The 16,739-nt window shown below is 51.2% G+C and overlaps 1 protein-coding gene across 1 annotated transcript; it reads left to right on the top strand.

Annotated features, from left to right (window-relative positions):
• Positions 1-710: 710 nt before the first annotated feature.
• CCDC182 (coiled-coil domain containing 182) lies at positions 711-1,172 on the top strand. The gene has a single exon (XM_028092987.1). It carries the CDS (start codon positions 711-713, stop codon positions 1,170-1,172), a length of 462 nt encoding a protein of 153 aa, XP_027948788.1.
• The last annotated feature ends 15,567 nt before the right edge of the window (positions 1,173-16,739 follow it).

Here is a 16,739-nt window from a genome sequence, read left to right as displayed (position 1 = left end):
AAATCAATAAAAGCTTAACAACAAAAAAAAAAAGAGTATGGATTTGGAATCAGGAATTACTTTCCTTTCTTTTTCTTGTTAGCATTTTTAGAGCTAGAAGTGAGCTTAGGCATCATCTCTTACAATGTCCCCATGGAATTTCTTGTGCCACGGGGATCTGGAAGGACAAGGTCCTAGGTCAGGAAAACAGGGTGAAGGCAGTTCCTGCTTCAGGAGAGGTTTCAAGGAAAGGCTGTGCAGATCTTAGGACGTCCGAGGATGGTCAAGGAGTCAGTTTCCCTGTGAGGAGCCGAGGCCCAGAGACCGGGTATGGGAGAGCACCCACTCCTCGCTCTCTGGCCCGGCCTGCCTTGCGCTGGCCCGTTTACTGCCCCGCTCTGGGCCTCGGTTCGTCCCTCCTGTAAAAGGAGAGACTGTGCTCTGGTTCTGGGAGGGGGATGAGTCGATGAAAATCCATATAACAGAAAGACAGTTTGGGTAGATGAGCAGACGGAGCCCTGGATAACCAACCAGGGAGGCTACAATATGCAAATGAATGGATTGCGGCTTTCCTCCTGGTTGGCTGAAGGGGCCCCGATGTCACAATGTGTGGGGTTTCTCCACTCCAAAGGATTGTGTCTCTAGGGCCCCCCCCAAATAAATAAATAAATAAATTCACGGACCAGACGGGTCTCTTAGCTCCCTCTCTTTGTCCGAACGGGGAAGAAACGATGGAACCGCTTTACCACGCTGGGTCCATCCTCATGAAGGTGAACACCTTACAAGGGAAGAAGATGGTGGAGCGCGGCCTCCAGTCCGGAGACTTTTCCCTCCCTCAGTCCTGGTCTTCCTGCCTCCTGCCGCCGGCTGACCTGGACAGCCTGCAGCAGAAGGTGGCCGGGGTACAACGGGAGCTGGAGGACTTTAAGAAGGAGGCACTGAAGGCCATCCACTACCTGGAGGACGCCTTCTGCGAGATGAACGGGGAGCTGGCGCAGCAAGGGGAGCAGGCGGCCCGCGTGAAGCAGCGGCTGAGGGAGGAGGAGGACCGGGGCGTGGTGCGCAATAAGGTCCTCACCTTCCTGCTGCCCCGCGAGAAGCAGCTCCGGGAGCATTGCAAGCGGCTGGAGCGCATGCTGCTGGGCTCGGGCCGGGACGCGCTCGGTGCTCCCAGGAAGATCCAGGCAAACTGAGGCCTCCTCCCGCGCAAGCCCAGCTTCCCGCCGAGCAGCGAGTAGAAGACGGTTTTTTTTAAATGGAAGGACCAACCCTAAGTCCCTGTACATTTGCTCCCCCTTCCCCATGTCCACTGCTTTCCTTCTACCTCAATAACACCTTGCCGAGAGGCGAAAAGGCCCCAGTATGTTCTTGGGGTGAAGCTCCGTTTGGCCAGCATCACCACAGAAGGAGGCGCCCCAATCCTCCGTCTTTCAGACACCTGTAACTTTCACCGTTAACTGTTTTCCTGTTTGTAATGGTGACGTTGCTCAAAGGTATAACATGGTGTCTCTTTTGAATCTTCTTAAATCGATGTGTTGAACAGATTTGCCTTTCTTTTGATGACTTGAGGCTCTCCTGGTCGTGACTCGATGCGTGGTCCACTGAGGGGGGTCGATCTTTCGCCCGAGCCCCGAGCGGCCTCCGAGTACTGTACCTTTGTAGTTCAAACCCCCCGGCCCAGTGAGCTTTTCCGCCTGCTTTCCTTGTTAGACAGTTGTCATATCTCACTTGTCTTTGTTGACTTTGGCGCACCGGAACTTCCTCTGCACTTAGCCCGCAGTCTGGCCAAAGAGATCAGAGACTGAGCTCATTAGGGCTCAGATGGGTGGGGGTCGTAAGAGCTTAGTGCGCACACGCACTGAGCTGTGAGCCCCGTGAGGTGGGTTACAGAGCAGTGCGGCTGGTTTTCACGTCCGACCCACCGAGCGGGAACGGTAACGGTGCCCAGACGTTTATCAGGCCGTGTACACGCACCATCCCACCTACTGCTCCAGGCACCTTTGGGAGCAAGTGTTGCTTCCCCATTGTGCACAGGGGGCGGCTGACTGCAGTTCAAGTCCAGTGCCCTGGGCTCATCACCCTGCTGCCCCTTTGGAACCACATCAGGCTCTTCATGGACCTGCTCTTCTGGAGGGTTGAGACGGTCACAGAGGTGACTTGGGGTTTCCTTCATTGTCACTGTGCTTTTTATTTTCTATGAGACTCTGTTGCATCGAGTCGCATATCCTCTCTCTGGTTCCCGCCCCCGCCCCACTGCCCCAAATGCTGCCGTGCAACAGGGATTCTGCCCTAAACAGCGGAAGCAAGGTGCCTGGAGGCCAGAGTCAGCACCTGAGCCAAGCTGGGCCTCTGTCCTCCCAGTCAGGGTCTCATAGCCCATGCCAGACCCTCTGACATTCTCCTTCAGCCCCGTCTGCCCTCCTGTTTCGTAGAATTTCTCCCATAAGATTCGAACAACTGGAACCCCCATGCTGACCTTCACAAAAGGACCCCGTGACCCGCTGCTGATTGCTATATCCATCCATCACCGTCCACCCTGGAGGGCTGCATCCCTGTTTTAACTTCAGACTGCTTCTACCTTGGAAGGTGTAGCTGAAGGAATAGTAATAGAGATAAGAGCCATCACCTGCTGCTGGCTTACCGTTGTCAAGACTGTGCTGTTTTCCAGGCCCCAGGCTCAGCCCCTTGAAGGCAGGTGTGGCCATAACCTTCACTTTCAGACTGAGGAAACCATAGCTCAGAGGCAAAGTCGCCCAAGGTCACACAGCTGGTAAGTGGTTAGGGCTGAGATTTGAGCCTAGGAATGTCTAACTTTAGAGGCCTTGCTTGTTTTAACCAATATAGAGTATTTTGGGAACTTTATGAATATCTGCTAAGCACTCCTTGAGTAGATGAGATGAGCATCCTGATATTGCTGAGGTGAGCTCTGGGAGAAAGGACTGTTTTGTGGGGGAGATTCCTATACCTTTAGGCCTTGTGGGGGATGCGTGTGTGCGTACAAATGTATGTGAGAAGAAGAACTTGATTGACCAAATAGAAGAAGAGGTTTAAAAAATCAAATGCTGGGGCCCCTGGCTGTCTCGGTCAGTAGAGCATGGGACTCTTGATTTCAGGGTTGTGAGTTCAAGCCCCACACTGCGTGTAGCGCTCAGTTAAAAAAAAAAAAAAAAAATCAGCTGCTTTGTACAAGAAAATTGGCTCTAATGCGAATTCATGTGGAAAAGGCTTTGCATCAACTGCAGGTTCAGTGTGTTAATACGGCAGCTCAGGATCGATGGTGTTCATGGGAGTTCTGTGAAAAAAGGTCAAAGAAGCACAGGGTGGAGTCCAGGAGAGACCAGGTATAAGCGTCCAGTTGTCTCCTCCCAACAGAACTGTGGGGACCATGCTTAATTTTCCCGGCAGCATGATGTGACAACGCATATGGAGTACTGTCAGCCATGGGGGCTCACCCGAGTCTTGGTGTCCAGGGTGTTTACTGGTGGTTCCTCACCTGGCCTGGAGCACCCCGTGGCTGACCTTGCTCACTCAGTCTCTAGCCCCTCCCCAGGTCAAGCTGACACAGAGTGAATCACATTGTTAGCATTAACTATCTGGTGTGGCCCAAGGCCCCAGGTAAACAAAGACAGTCTTATCAGACAGCAGATTGCAAGGGCTTAGAGGTTATCTCCCAGGAGCCCATGGGGGAGCCAGACCTTTCTTTGAACGTGCAAGATTGGGGCATCCCACAGCTGCTGAGCCACCCCTTACTGCAGGGCACACGAGCCCCTCCCACGGTGGTTTTGTTTCTTCCCCAGGACTGAAACCAGTTTCCTGCTAGCATCTATCCTTCGTGGCTAGTACTGGCCCAGAGAATTCATTCATCCTAACCCTCTCTTAACTGTTGAAGGGGACCGTGAATCCAGCAGTTGTAATAAACTGTAATCACGTGTATAACAGCTCTTTTTACTCTGAGAAGAGTTCTAGTCAATCATTGAACTTGAGGTGGTCTTGGGGACCCATGACACCGTGTCAGAGGCACTTGACATTTCATCCACAATCACCTTGTGAGCGAGGCACTGTTCTCCCCATGGCAGGTGGAGACACCGAGTCATGGAGAGTAAGTACCTAGCCTAGGATATACAGCAGGACTCCGGAGCTCCCTCTCTTGACCACCATCCCACACAAAAGCAGGGACTTGTACGGACGGGCTGGCCCCCTTTGCTGGGCGGTCTGGTCCCCAAGGCCCTCCCACTGCGAGGCAGTGAGGTCGTCCTGGAGTGAGGAGGAGGGGGAAGTGCTACAGGAAGAGACAGGAGGCCCGTGAATTTCCCGGCTGAGGCTTAGAGAGCTCGGGTGCACCTATGTCCGGGTCGGGTTAGACAGGTGCCCTGCCTGGACAGGGTGAAAGTCTCAGTGACCTCTCCTGGTTTTCGCTGCGGCAGGGTTTCAAGCTTGCTTCTCTGTCAGGAGCTTTCAGCTGCAAGCCACCGGATGCCCATTATGCTGACTTTTTTGAGACTATTTTTTTTTTCTTCAAGACATCTGAAGTAGATGATTGGTTCAATAACTCCACAATGACAGGTCTGAGTTGGTATCCCTGCATCCCCTTTCCCCCTTCCTCACTACCCCCTCCCAGCCCAGGGTCACGTGATGATGTCATCGCTCAGGAGTTCCAGAACTGTGTCATCGCTCAACGACTTCCAACGCAGGAAAGAAGTGGCAGAGCTTTCCTTGCAAGCCTCCTGTTCATCAGAGAGGAAACCCTTTTGCAGAATACCCCCCAGAAAATTTTCTTTGACATCTCTTTGGCCAGACCTGGGCTGTTTGCCAATCCTAAACCAATTGTGGACAAAGAGGAAAGCAATGACCACAACTCAGCCCCGCTGGGCACCTTAGTGACCCAAGATCTGAGCTTCCAGCAGTGAGTGTGGCTGTTGGGTGGTAACCAACCGCACTGGCCACAACCTCAGTCTTACCTTTTCTACTTAATAGACACAAAGGGTCGGGGTGCCCGGGAGCTCAGTCGGTTAAGCGTCTGCCTTCGGCTCAGGTCATGATCTCAGAGTCGTGGGACTGAGTCCCATATCAGGCTCTGCACTCAGTGGGAAGTCTGCTCGGGATTCTGTCTCTCCCTCTCCCTCTGCCCTTCCCCCAATTCCGTGGGCGCTCCCTCTTTCAAATAAATCAAAATCTAAAAAAGAAAGAAAGAAAGAAGAAAGAAAGAAAGAAAGAAAAAGAAAGAAAGAAAGAAAGAAAGAAAGAAAGAAAGAAAGAAAGAAAGAAAGAAAAAGAAAAAGAAAGAAGAAAGAAAGAAAACAGATGGTTTTCTCCCTGTGTATAGCCATAGTTCTCAAAGGTTTTGTACAAGCTGCAATGCTCGGCTCGCTCCTCCTGGGCACTCCCAGCAGTCACAGCGTGGCCAAGATCTTAATGCACATCGTTCCACCTTCGGGCACCCGGCCGGCTCAGTCAGTTCAGCATCTGATTCCTGATTTCAGCTCAGGTCATGATCTGAGGGTCATGGGATGGAGCCCCGTGGTGGGGCTCTCTGCTCAGCAGGGAGTCTGCTTGAGATTTTCTTTCTCCCTCTCAAATAAAAAATAAATCTTAAAAAAAAAAAAAAGACACCTTGGCTCCATCTTAGGAAGACCCATGGCAGCCAAGGGAGACCTCCCCGGGACGCCAAGTCCTGTGTCTGCAGTAAGCTGGGAGCTCGGGTGAGTGGCAAGATGGCTTAGTGCAGCAATGCTGAACACGTAGCGCTTCACACTGGGAGGTAACTTCAGTTGCCACAACCTCAGTTTTACCTGACAACTAGCACCGGGAAGAAGAAAGCTCTGAGGAACAGCAGGGCTGGGCATAATTGGGTGGTGTGGGCGGGAAGCCAGGGTGAGGGTCTGGGCACTGGCTTCATTCCACATGCAGAACGTGACCTCCTGTTCGGATCCAATCCATTTAGTAATTCCTGGAGGGCTAAGAGCAGCAAGCCTCGGGCATCATTCCTGCCCCTTCGACATTCCTCAGGTGTGGATCTTTCCTTGTTTCTCACTGGAAAAGCGGTTTGGCAGCATCTCAACACGGGGAGCGGAGAGTTATCATGTGACCCAGCAATTCCACTCCTAGGTATGTACCCAAGAGAAATGAACACATATGTCCATACAGCACTTATCCACGAATGTTCATAGCATTAGTCGCAATAGCCCGAAAAGAGAACAACCCAAATGTCTATGAATGGATAAATAAAAGGTGGTACATCCATACACCAGAATATTATTTGGCCATAAAACAGGAAGGAACTACTAATCATTTAATATTGTGCTAAGTGAAAGAAGCCAATCACAGAAGGCGATATGGTATATGACACCATTTACGTGAAATGTCTGCAACAGACAAATCTATAGAAACAGAAGGCAGATCAGTGGGTGCCTGGGGCTGTGGAGTTGAAGGTGTGGGACAGCAACTGCTAGTGGGTATGACAAAGGTCCTCTAAAATCTCTGTGCACTTTAAATAGGTGAATTGTATGGCATGAGAATTATCTCAATAAAGCTGTTAAAAAATAAAGTGTAAGTACAAATACACAGTGAAAAAACAGAAATGATGCTATGATTTAAAATTCAAATCCTTTCTAATATTGAAGAGACACAAATCAAGACAAGGCTTATTTTAAATTGTTTTTACTTTACGGACATTCGGGAGCCACAGTTTACTTGGATTGCATTTGTAAAGTGCCTGACTCAGAGACTGGCACATAACAGGTGTATCACAAATGATAATTGAATCAAAACTGCAAGTAAGGCACGAAATGTTGTGATTGATGACCTTGATTGACCTCCACCATCTCCAAGAAGTCTCAGGAGCATGGCAGTGTGTGGAAGACATTCTATTATGCCCAACTGTGTGCTTGACTCCCCTCTCCAGGGTCATAGGAGATGGAAATGCTAGATGGAGATCAAACCCCACCGCTCCCCTCCAGACCGGAAGACACCTTCTGTGGGGTAAAGACAGCATCAGGACCATGTCGCTCAAGTTGCTGTTTACAGCTGTCACATGACCAGGAGCCAGTAAAGAGGTCTTATTCAGAGGTCTGTCTCCGGCATATTTTGTCTCCAAAAGGCTTCACTCTGGTAAGATCTCTTGGGTGACCTCTTGCTCATCTCACCTTCCTTTGAACTTCCTTTCAACAACAGGAAAGGGTACTGGATAGGCATACCGACTCTGCAGACAGATCACCCTGGTTTGAACACCAGCCCTGCCCTCAACTTCTGTGCGGCACAGGGATGGTACTTTACCTCCTGCGGCACCGCCGAATAGAACTTACTGTGATGACGGACATGTTCTCTAATTCTGAGCTGTCAATATTGCCCTAGTACTCACGTGTGGCTCTCGAGCTCTTGAAATGTGGTGAGTGAGATTTAGGAACTGAATTTTAAAATTTTATGTAATTTTAATTAGCCATATGTGGCTAGTGGTGAGCCTCAGTTTCCCCATCTTTCCCAAGGGGATAACGGCACTGCCTACCTAGTTGGGATTGTTGGGTGAATTAACAGAGGAAATAGAGGTATGGCAAGATAATTGACTGAGATTTTGATTACAGTTTGGTTCCCTAACCCACAGATAGGCTGTGTTCCCTGCCGCAGGGACTCTTGTTTGTGGGGCCCCAAACAGATGTTTTGAGAAACCCAGAAGGGAATCTCGGCATTTGTGCTTGGAAGCGTTAAGTTACGGAGAGAAATTATGCTGGATCAGCCCAGAGTGCAAGGTGATGGAAGCAGGTGTTAGGAGTGCAGAAGGTGGAGGCCAGCTCCCAGGGAGAGGCCAGATCGGGAGGCTGGATCTTTGCATCCAGCCTGGTGTGTCCGGCCGGCTGTGGGCGAGCACGGGGCTCCTGTCCTCAGGCTGAGGCAGACTGAGTCTCTCTCTCTCTCTCTCTTTCTCTCTCTCTCTCTCTCCATTGAAAGCACAAAGAGGGTTCCTTTGGGAGATAGCTGGCGTGTTGTCATTTGGAAAGACAGTCAAGTCAAAGCTCATAGGGGCTGAGGTTTAAAACCAAGGTCCAAGTGGAAATGCCACCTGGACTGGAATCGGGACTTGAGGGAGAGGTTGCAGAGTCTGAAGGTCAGAGCTGGGAGTCATAGCCCCAGAAACAGAAGAGATTTCTGCCATGGGCCGGCACGGCTTGAGGCGTAGGATGGGGAGTCCAGCTAGCCCACAGTGGACGCCTTGACTTTCCAATATGCACTCTTGTCAAAATGGTTCTCAAAGACGCTCTGACAAGCTGGGGTGCAAGAGAGACGGGGAAGGCAGGCCCCGTCCCTGACACTCCGAGAGAGGAACGAAGCTGGTTCGTGGTTCCAGTGTCCTTGGCTTGTCTGTCACCAGCCTGCCTGGTTATTGCTTCAGGAGGGGCATGGCCCCATTTCTGGGTTTGACAGTTCTCGTGGAGAGTCAAACCTGTCTCTACTAAATAAATTAGATCTCTCCAGGGCAGATCAATATTTAATGTGGGGTTTAAAAAGACCGACTCAGGAAATGAGTTTAAAAGTGGAAAATTTGCCTTAGGTAGCAATTTCTGAAATACAGTGGTATCAGGGGACAGATTATTCAAACCCAAGCCATGGATAATATAAAAGCAGTTGAACAAGCCAACTTCTGCTTCCTGTGCCTTGGTGACTCTGAATCCCCAGCTCTCTGGGTGCTACTCACAGGGCATTAAGTGTCGAGCTGGAAGAGGCCGTCTACTGTGACGGTCTCCTCCCAAGATGGCCAACTCCTGCACAGCGGCCCCTCTCTCACCTGTGCCAGACATCACTAATCAATCCCGGGCCTCTTTCCTCTCCAGCTGGAGGCAGACTCATTTTTTCTCAGCACCACACTCCAGGCAGGCACCATCTATCGGCCAGTGTGCACGTGATGTGAAATTTATTTCCCATCCTCCCTTAGTCCAATTTCCTCATTTAACAGAGGAGAAGCTCAAGGTTACACAGTGAGTTAGAGGCCGGTCTAGGACCAGGGTCCAAGTCTTGCTCTTGAGCAGACTTTTTTTTCCCTCCCACATGAATGCATGAGAGGTTGGGGTTCCATCAGCGATCCTTTTACTGACCCCTCTGTGAGCAACACGGGGCTTTCCTGGAGCGGCACTGAATACTTTGTTCTAGAGATAAAATTGTAGAATTTCACAGCTAGAAAGCAGCTTAGTGGTCATCTAGTTCTACTTGTTCCATCATGGGAAAAATGAAAACTCAGAGAGGTCAAGTGACTTGCCTAAAGACACACAGCTCGTTGCTCTCTTCTCTCCAATATGCCTTCCAGTTCTAGAGCTCTCATTTTGAGGCCTTGGACAAATCACCCCAATGTTTGGACCTCCTGCAGTTAGAACCTCAGTGCCTAAGAGTTGCAAAAAGTATGCATAGTAAGAAATGGACAGCATCTATTTTTGATAGATTTTGATGTTTACGTGACAATCTCAGATTTAGCTTTCTAATAATATTTTGTTTGGCTGATGCAAAAATTGGTTGGTATTCTCCAAACAAATAGTAACTGGGAAACTAGATTTGTGTTGGGCCATGGAGAGGTGTCTGTGTTCTGTGAACATCTTTTCAATGATTTTTTTTTTTTTTTTAGTATGCACGTGTGAGCAGGAAAATGATGGTCCCTAAGAGAGAAAAGAAGCCTTCTCTCCCCAGGGTGGAGGGGCAGGGCCAGGTTTACTGTGACTGGTGTGGCCTCCACTTTCCCATCCATAAAATGGCAATGATGATACTTGTCCTCCCATCTTCAGAGGCAGATCGTAAAGGTCAAATGGAATAACGTCTGGGAGGGAGTTCTGAAAGGTAAGGGATTATTGTGACAGGCAAAAGGCACGAAGCTGGCAGATTGAGGCAAGGTTCTCAGGAGTGAGGGGCTTGGGAGGGTGACGGGGAAATAAGATGCTGCCTTGGCACCAGAATGCTGGCAAGAATTTCCATGCCCTCATTACCACGGCGCTCCTGTCAGATTTAAACCCATCTCTGCTTTACTGCTCGAGCTCCCGCGATATTTTAGGAACAGCAGCCCAAAGGAACGCCACGTTTGAAAAAAGGTCGCTTTCCTGAATTTGCCACCGGGTATTATTTTTATGCCACTGTGCTGTTACCCAACTTCAAAATATACATCATATTTATATTGCCTCTGCTAAGCATATATTTTTATTTTATTGCTTACCGTGTGGGTGACATTTGGTTATTGAATGTCTGGAGAATTGGACCCGGTTGTTGTTGTTGTTGTTTGTTGTCCTTCCTTTTGTAAGTGCTTGCTCTGATGTATTAATCTTTACAAAAGCAATGAGACGGGGACACATAAGCATTCACACTCACACACACTAATCACATTGCCATTTTATCTCACTTTGCGGGTGTGTGGCTACATTTATAAGAGCCGACAGATCTGAAATAGGTGGTCTGAACTGATTCAGGTGGGGAACGATGAAGCCCACAGTCTCCTGGGGAATCGGCTGAGGGAGAGAGAGAGCGAGAGAGCACCTTTTGTCTTGTTTGTGAAGGACACACCAGGCAAGAGGCAAGGATGGAACCATTGTGAGTCTGGGCTGGAAGGGGCCCTGGGGATATATTTATAGGCCTATAAAAATATAGACATGTGTTTTATAGATATTTTATATCTTATACGTCCATCTATCTATCCAGCACCTCACATAATGCCTGATCCTGGGCTCAATAAATGGTTACTGAATTAAGGAACCAAAGAATAGTTCTATCAACAATTTGTTGAGGTTGTATTCTGTGCAAAACATCTTACATGCCCTCTCTCTCAGCGCCCCCAGCATCCCCGCCAAGCAATGTCATGATTTCCATTTTAAAAAGAGAGGAGACGGGGCTCCTCAAAAAGGGAAACATAGAATTGTTATATGACCCAGCAGTTCCACTCCTTTTTTGGGTGTGTACCCAAAGGAATTGAAAGCAGGGACTCAAATACTTGTACCCGGGTGTTCCAGCAGCATTATTCACAATGACCAAAAAGCGAAACCATTTCATGTGTCCATCAACAGATGCATGGATAAACAAATTGTGGTCTATTGATACAACGGAATATCGTTCTGCCGTAAAAAAGAATGGATTGCGATGATAACGTGCTATGACGTGGATGAACCTGGAAAACATGGTAAGTTGAAGGAGCCAGAAACAAAAGGTCACAGAGTCCGTTTATAGGAAATGTCCAGGATAGGGAAAGCCACGGAGAGAAAGCAGATTTGTGGTCGCCAGCGGCAGGGTTGGCTGGGGAGTAACTCCATGATGGATTTGGGGGGTTTATTGTGGGGTATTTAAAGTGTCTGGAACCAGGAGGAGGTGGTGGGTGCACCACACTGTGAACTACATGCCACTGAATTGTTCACTGTAAGATGGTTCGTTTTATGGTATGTGAATTTCACCTCAATTTTAAAAAGGGAAACTGAGTCTAGAGGGTGTGGCAGAGCAGTTACCTCGGCAGCCCTAATTACCCTCCCCCTTGTGTCCGTGCCATTTGCACTATGGCTTTATAGGCCTCTTCCGTTCTGACTCTGGACTTGGCCAAATGACTCTCTGATCAATGGGACGGCAGCAAACTTAATGGTGAGGCTTGGAAAAGCCCACATGTGTTTCCACTCACTGTCTTGGACTTAAACACCGCCAGGAGAACGGGCTTGGGCTAGCCTTCTGGAGGATGACATGGAGCGGAGCCAAGTCATCCCAGCCAAGGCCATCCTACACCAGCCAGCCCCCAGCTGACCTGCAGGCTGCCTGCGCATGTACGAATGACCTCGGCCAAGATCAGCCAAGCCTGACCCACATCAGCAGAACTGCTTGGGCTACTGCTAGATTCATGAGAAATAAGAACTGATCGTTGTTTCAAGTCATTAAGTTTCGAAGTGGCTGTTTAACAGTAAGAGCTAACTGGTACAGAGAGGTTGCATAACTTGCCCGAGGTCTCACATCAAGTAGGAAAAAGCAGAACTCGTTTCAAAGACGGGTTTGGAAGGCACTGTTTTATTCAGTTGTCATCTTCATTTTACAAATGAAGAAAATGAGACTCAGAAATTGTGAGGGTGGGTGGAGAGAGCAGGGCAGGGGGTGGGGTAGGGAGAGTCAGCCTCCTCGTCCTTGGTAAGGAAGGAATGTCACATGCAAACCCTCCCAGCCTTCCCCCAAACCCCAACCCAATGTCATAGGAAGGTACCGAGATGCTGATGTTGGTTTCCAGTGTGGGTTTCAAGTGGGATCTCTGTAGCTTTCCATCGGTTTTTGGCAAAGCTGCCCTCCTGCCCTGCCCTGCCATGGGCACTGCCTTGCTGGCGGAAAAGTAAGAAAGATAACTCGCCTACATACTATTCTTCTCTCCTAAAACATTGCCCAGGTGTTCTGGTTCTTTAGAAGATCCTAATTTTGTGAGGCAGTGAGTTGCGAAGATGAGGGTTGCCCAATCCCCTTTGGAAACAGGGTCCCAAGGAGGACATGCAACTCACATAAGCCACCTGGTTTTGTGTGCTTGGATCCAGTTATTAAAGTGGTGCTATTTCCTGACAGTCCTTTCTTACAAAGAGATCGTGGCAATGATCAGCTTACCCTCACCCCCCAGAGAAGAATGTTTCCCTCTTGTGGGAAGAGAGCCACATGGATCTACACAATCAAGTGCTGGGCTTGGGGGGAGCAGGGAGAGGAGAAGGGAGGCTTTCAGGGACTGGGGGTGAAGGAAGAGCTTTTTCAGGGCGTCGAGGAGAGGCACACTTGAGTTGCAGGATAAGAAAGAAGTAGGTATGAGGACAAATGGGATTTTGATAAGTGCAGTTGGGGTCCATGGCTGGGAGCCTCGTTGACTGAGCCAGGAATGGCCTGGGGCTGTGCTCTTGGCCAGACAGTGCCCCGAGACTGAGCCACGTGAACCCACACTTTATAAGGGTTATGTCAGGCATGGGGCTGAGCCTAGTGTGAACTGGAGGTGATAAATAGGAATTCTGTCTCCAGTTCATATTCCAACCATCACCCTGGCCACCTGGATTTGGAAAGAGACTTGAGAATATGGGGATTGCCACTTACAGTGGCATTCCCGAAGCTGAGGTCCCAGGTCCCAGAGCTCTGAGCAGCTCAGAAACCTGGGCGAGTCCGGGACTACCCTGATGGCTGTTGTGTCACTTCTAAGATGGGGCTCCTCTGTCAGAGTAGTCTCAGAGCCTCACCAGTGTGGGCGAAGATTCGTGCAGAACCCAGGCTGGGCAGACAAGCTAGGGGTAGGATGATCATGTCACAGATAGCCCACCTGTACCCAACAGCATATACACAGTCCTCCCTACATCTCACACCAGATCACGTGTATCCCTCCACATAGCCTGTGGCAGGCCACACACGTACCACGGGCCACACAGAGACCACTGGTCATATGCCACATCAAAACACAAGCTATACAAACACACCACATAACATATGTCAAATATACACACACACATCCCGTACAGCACACCCACATTTTAGCACACAAATTACCCCCCCACACATACCACCACGAGACACACCCATCACACCCCCCCCAACACACGTTGCAACCTATGCACCGACTTTACACACCTCCCACCCTGTGCCGCACACTCACACTCGCGTACCTCCCCTCCGTGGCCCACGGCGCAAGCAGCTGCCATATCCCGTGCCACACCACCCACCCCACTTTCCTTCTCCCTCTACCCCTCCCTCCCGCTTACTCCTCCTCCCTCTCAGATGCACTCTTACAAGGCACCCTCCTGGACCAACTCTCCTCCCTGGCCCCAAGCCCTGGTGCTTCCCTGACACTTTTGCTCACGCGCATCTCAGCCTTTTTTCAACCCCGTGTTGCAATCATCAGACTATGACCCCTCTGGGAAGAGTTTCTGGGTTATATTTATATCCTGGTGTCCCTGGGCCAGCCACCGGCGGCTACTCAGTTAAATTTGTAAAGAGGCGCACAGACCACCCACAGTGGAATGGAAGGTGGGGTTTGTGGCTTTCTTCTCCCCACTCTGTGCCTGCCCACGCTCTGCAAGTGAGAGAGGGGCTCAGCCCCAAGGCTGTCTCTGCGGGGCCTTGGGTACAGCTGGGGGACTGCATGCGTCTGGGCCTGCTGGGTGCTGCGTACCTCTCGATTCCTGCCCTCCGAGGAGGACGAGCTCCAGCTCCGGGCCCCTCGGGACAGGCCCTGGAAAGCAACGTGGCATCTCAATGAGTCTACTCTTCCGGCCTCAACTGGGATACCGAAATCTATCCTGGGTGTGCCGTGCGTGAACAAGCCTGCTCCTCCATCCCAGCTGCCCTCCTCCAGCCCTCCCCTCCCCTTTCCTTCCCTGCAGGGCCCCTCACCCCCCAGCGGCAGTGGCCGGGGTTTGGACACCTGAGAACCCCAAACCCAGGCTGGATGTGAGGTGGCTGAGAGGCCTCGGTCTCCCTGCTGAAAGCCAAGGTGGATCCAGCTGTTCACCCTGGCCAGGGGACCATGTCCTCTTTCTCACCGTCCGATGGCCAAGGACAGTGGCTGATACTTATCACTCCCTCTTGCTACCTTTCTTGGGTGTCAAGAGGTGGGCTGGGTTCCGGCTCCGATACTGTCCCCTGTGCCCTTCGGCAAGTCCCTTCTCTGTTGAACGAGGGATGGGGCTCCGTGGTTTGCAGTGCTGTGATTCTCCAGGAACTGGGACAAGCCCGAACCCTCTCTCTGCAGGTGGCATGGGGCTGCCTCGCTCAGGGTCTGAGCTCTACCTCTGTGCCCAGTCGCATGGAAGAGGAGCGGAGGGAGCAGCCTCCATTCCCACATTAGGACAATCAGGATGGGGGGTGGGGTTAGGTGAGCCCCTAAGCTTATTCTCTCTCGCACCACCCTCTGGTTCCTAGAATTTGCTCCATTACCTCTTGGGGTGGCAGGATTCTGCTCAGAGATGGACAAGGCTGCCCCTCTTCTTTGCCTCTGACCCTGAAGCCAGAGCAACCCTGGTCTGCAGCCCCTGGCGAGTCGGATGGGAGTGGAATGATGCACTGGGTCTCCCCTTCCTCCCTGAAGGCTGCTGGCTGCCCACAGCCGGCCACCTCACCGCCCTGAGGCCTCAGGCTCGGGAGATTCTGCTTTCCCGTCATCTTGATCCCCAGCCTGCTCCTCCCAGCATCCCCTGGTGCTCCTCAGAGGGCCCCTGTTGGGGGGACAAAGAGCCAGCAGTTCTGCTGGTCCAGCCAAGCTGAGGGTGGCCAAGACAGGTGGCAGCCCCCTTCTTGCCCCAAACAGATGCAATCAAGCCATCAGCCTATCTTTTTTTCTTTCTCTCTCTCTTTCTTAATCAATTCCCATGACAAATGGGTTTGTGAAGGAGGGCAGCCTGCCCCGGGCGCTCTGCGCGTCAGTCAGGACAGCAGAAGGAGCTGGATTCATAAAACTATAATGCACTATTTGAGCATATTTCCCAGTAACTGGACCCTGCAGAAAGGGGGCTGCCAGGGCCTTCCCTCCCACTAGGGAAAGCTGCTTAACCCTTCACCCCAAGTGCAGATGGAGTTGCTGCATAGCCTCCTCACGGGGCCAGGAGCTCGGCGCATCGGGGCGCGTTTGGGGGTGGCACGGTTAGAAGGACGGGCGGCAGCGCATGGTAACTGCGGGAACGCTGGGCTCCAGCCTAACAATAAGTGAAACGCAGAACAAACAAAAAATCCGCAATTCTTCTTAGCTCCATCAAGGAATGGAGGTCACTGGGCAAACGGCTGCCCCCTAAATCAGAAAGACAGACGAGAGGGTATAGACAGTTGGCAACTCTCCTGAGGTGGACCCCTCCCACCCCCCCACTCCCGCCCCCCGCAGGAACCGCGCTGGGGTAGGAAGACTCCAGCTGTAATCAGTGGGTTGCCAGAGGCTCAGTGTGGACAAGCCAGACAGACAAACACTCCAGAGGGACCCAGTCATATGCAGCTCTTGTGTGTTTTACCAAGTTCTTACTGTAAAGGTTGGAGAAAGAGCCCGTCTTGCTTCCTGCACAAGGAAGGGAAAAGGAGCCGTTTTGAAATACTTCAGAGCATTCTGTTCCTGCTAAGCCCTGCCCTCCATAGCAACTAGTTTAACCAGAGCTTAACCTGCTGGGGTTTCATCGGAGCCTGACTGACCTGGGCGCGGGGAAATGCCCGACCCCAGCCCCCTCTAGCCTTCCCGTCCCACCTAAGGAGAGCCGAAAAGCTGAGGAGCGCTTGTGCACAGGCTCCCAGAAAGACAGAGGCTTAACTCCAGGGCTCTAGAATGTTCCCCTCCCCTACACCTCACCCCCACGCCAGGGAGGGTCTAGATGTGCTATGGGCTGGGTCCTTTCTATGTACAGAAGAGGAAGCTGAGGCTCACGGGGGTTCAGGGACCTGCTAAGGACCCCATATGTAGCCAAATGGGAAGCAGGAGTTGGATTAGGTCTTCTCAGTCCTAGACCGTGGGCCAATGCAATTCCCCTTCAGCCCCCTGAGTGAGTAGTCCTCTTGCCCTGGAGCATCTTAAGGCTGGAAGTCTGCTCCTTTCCCAAATCTTGGCCACACAGGTAATTCAAAGCAGCTCACTCCGATGCCGTTCTGGGAAGCCACCAGCGGGGAATCTAGTGGGTGCACTGTTGTAGGAAAGAGGTTTGGGGGCAGGGCACACCCGATGCCCCTCTGGGTCACTTCTGCCCCAGGGAGCTGAGATCCTGTTCCAAGCCCCTCAAGGGCTTAACCCTCTTCCCAGCCCAAGACCCAGGGGCTGAGGGATGTGAAGATGCCCAGTGAGGGTACCA

Source organism: Eumetopias jubatus, unplaced genomic scaffold, assembly GCF_037043125.1.
Source record: "Eumetopias jubatus isolate StellerSeaLion01/CBP00866 unplaced genomic scaffold, mEumJub1_p1.0 scaffold_10, whole genome shotgun sequence".
Taxonomy (NCBI): Eukaryota; Metazoa; Chordata; class Mammalia; order Carnivora; family Otariidae; genus Eumetopias; species Eumetopias jubatus.
This window is presented reverse-complemented; position numbering and strand designations above follow the sequence as displayed.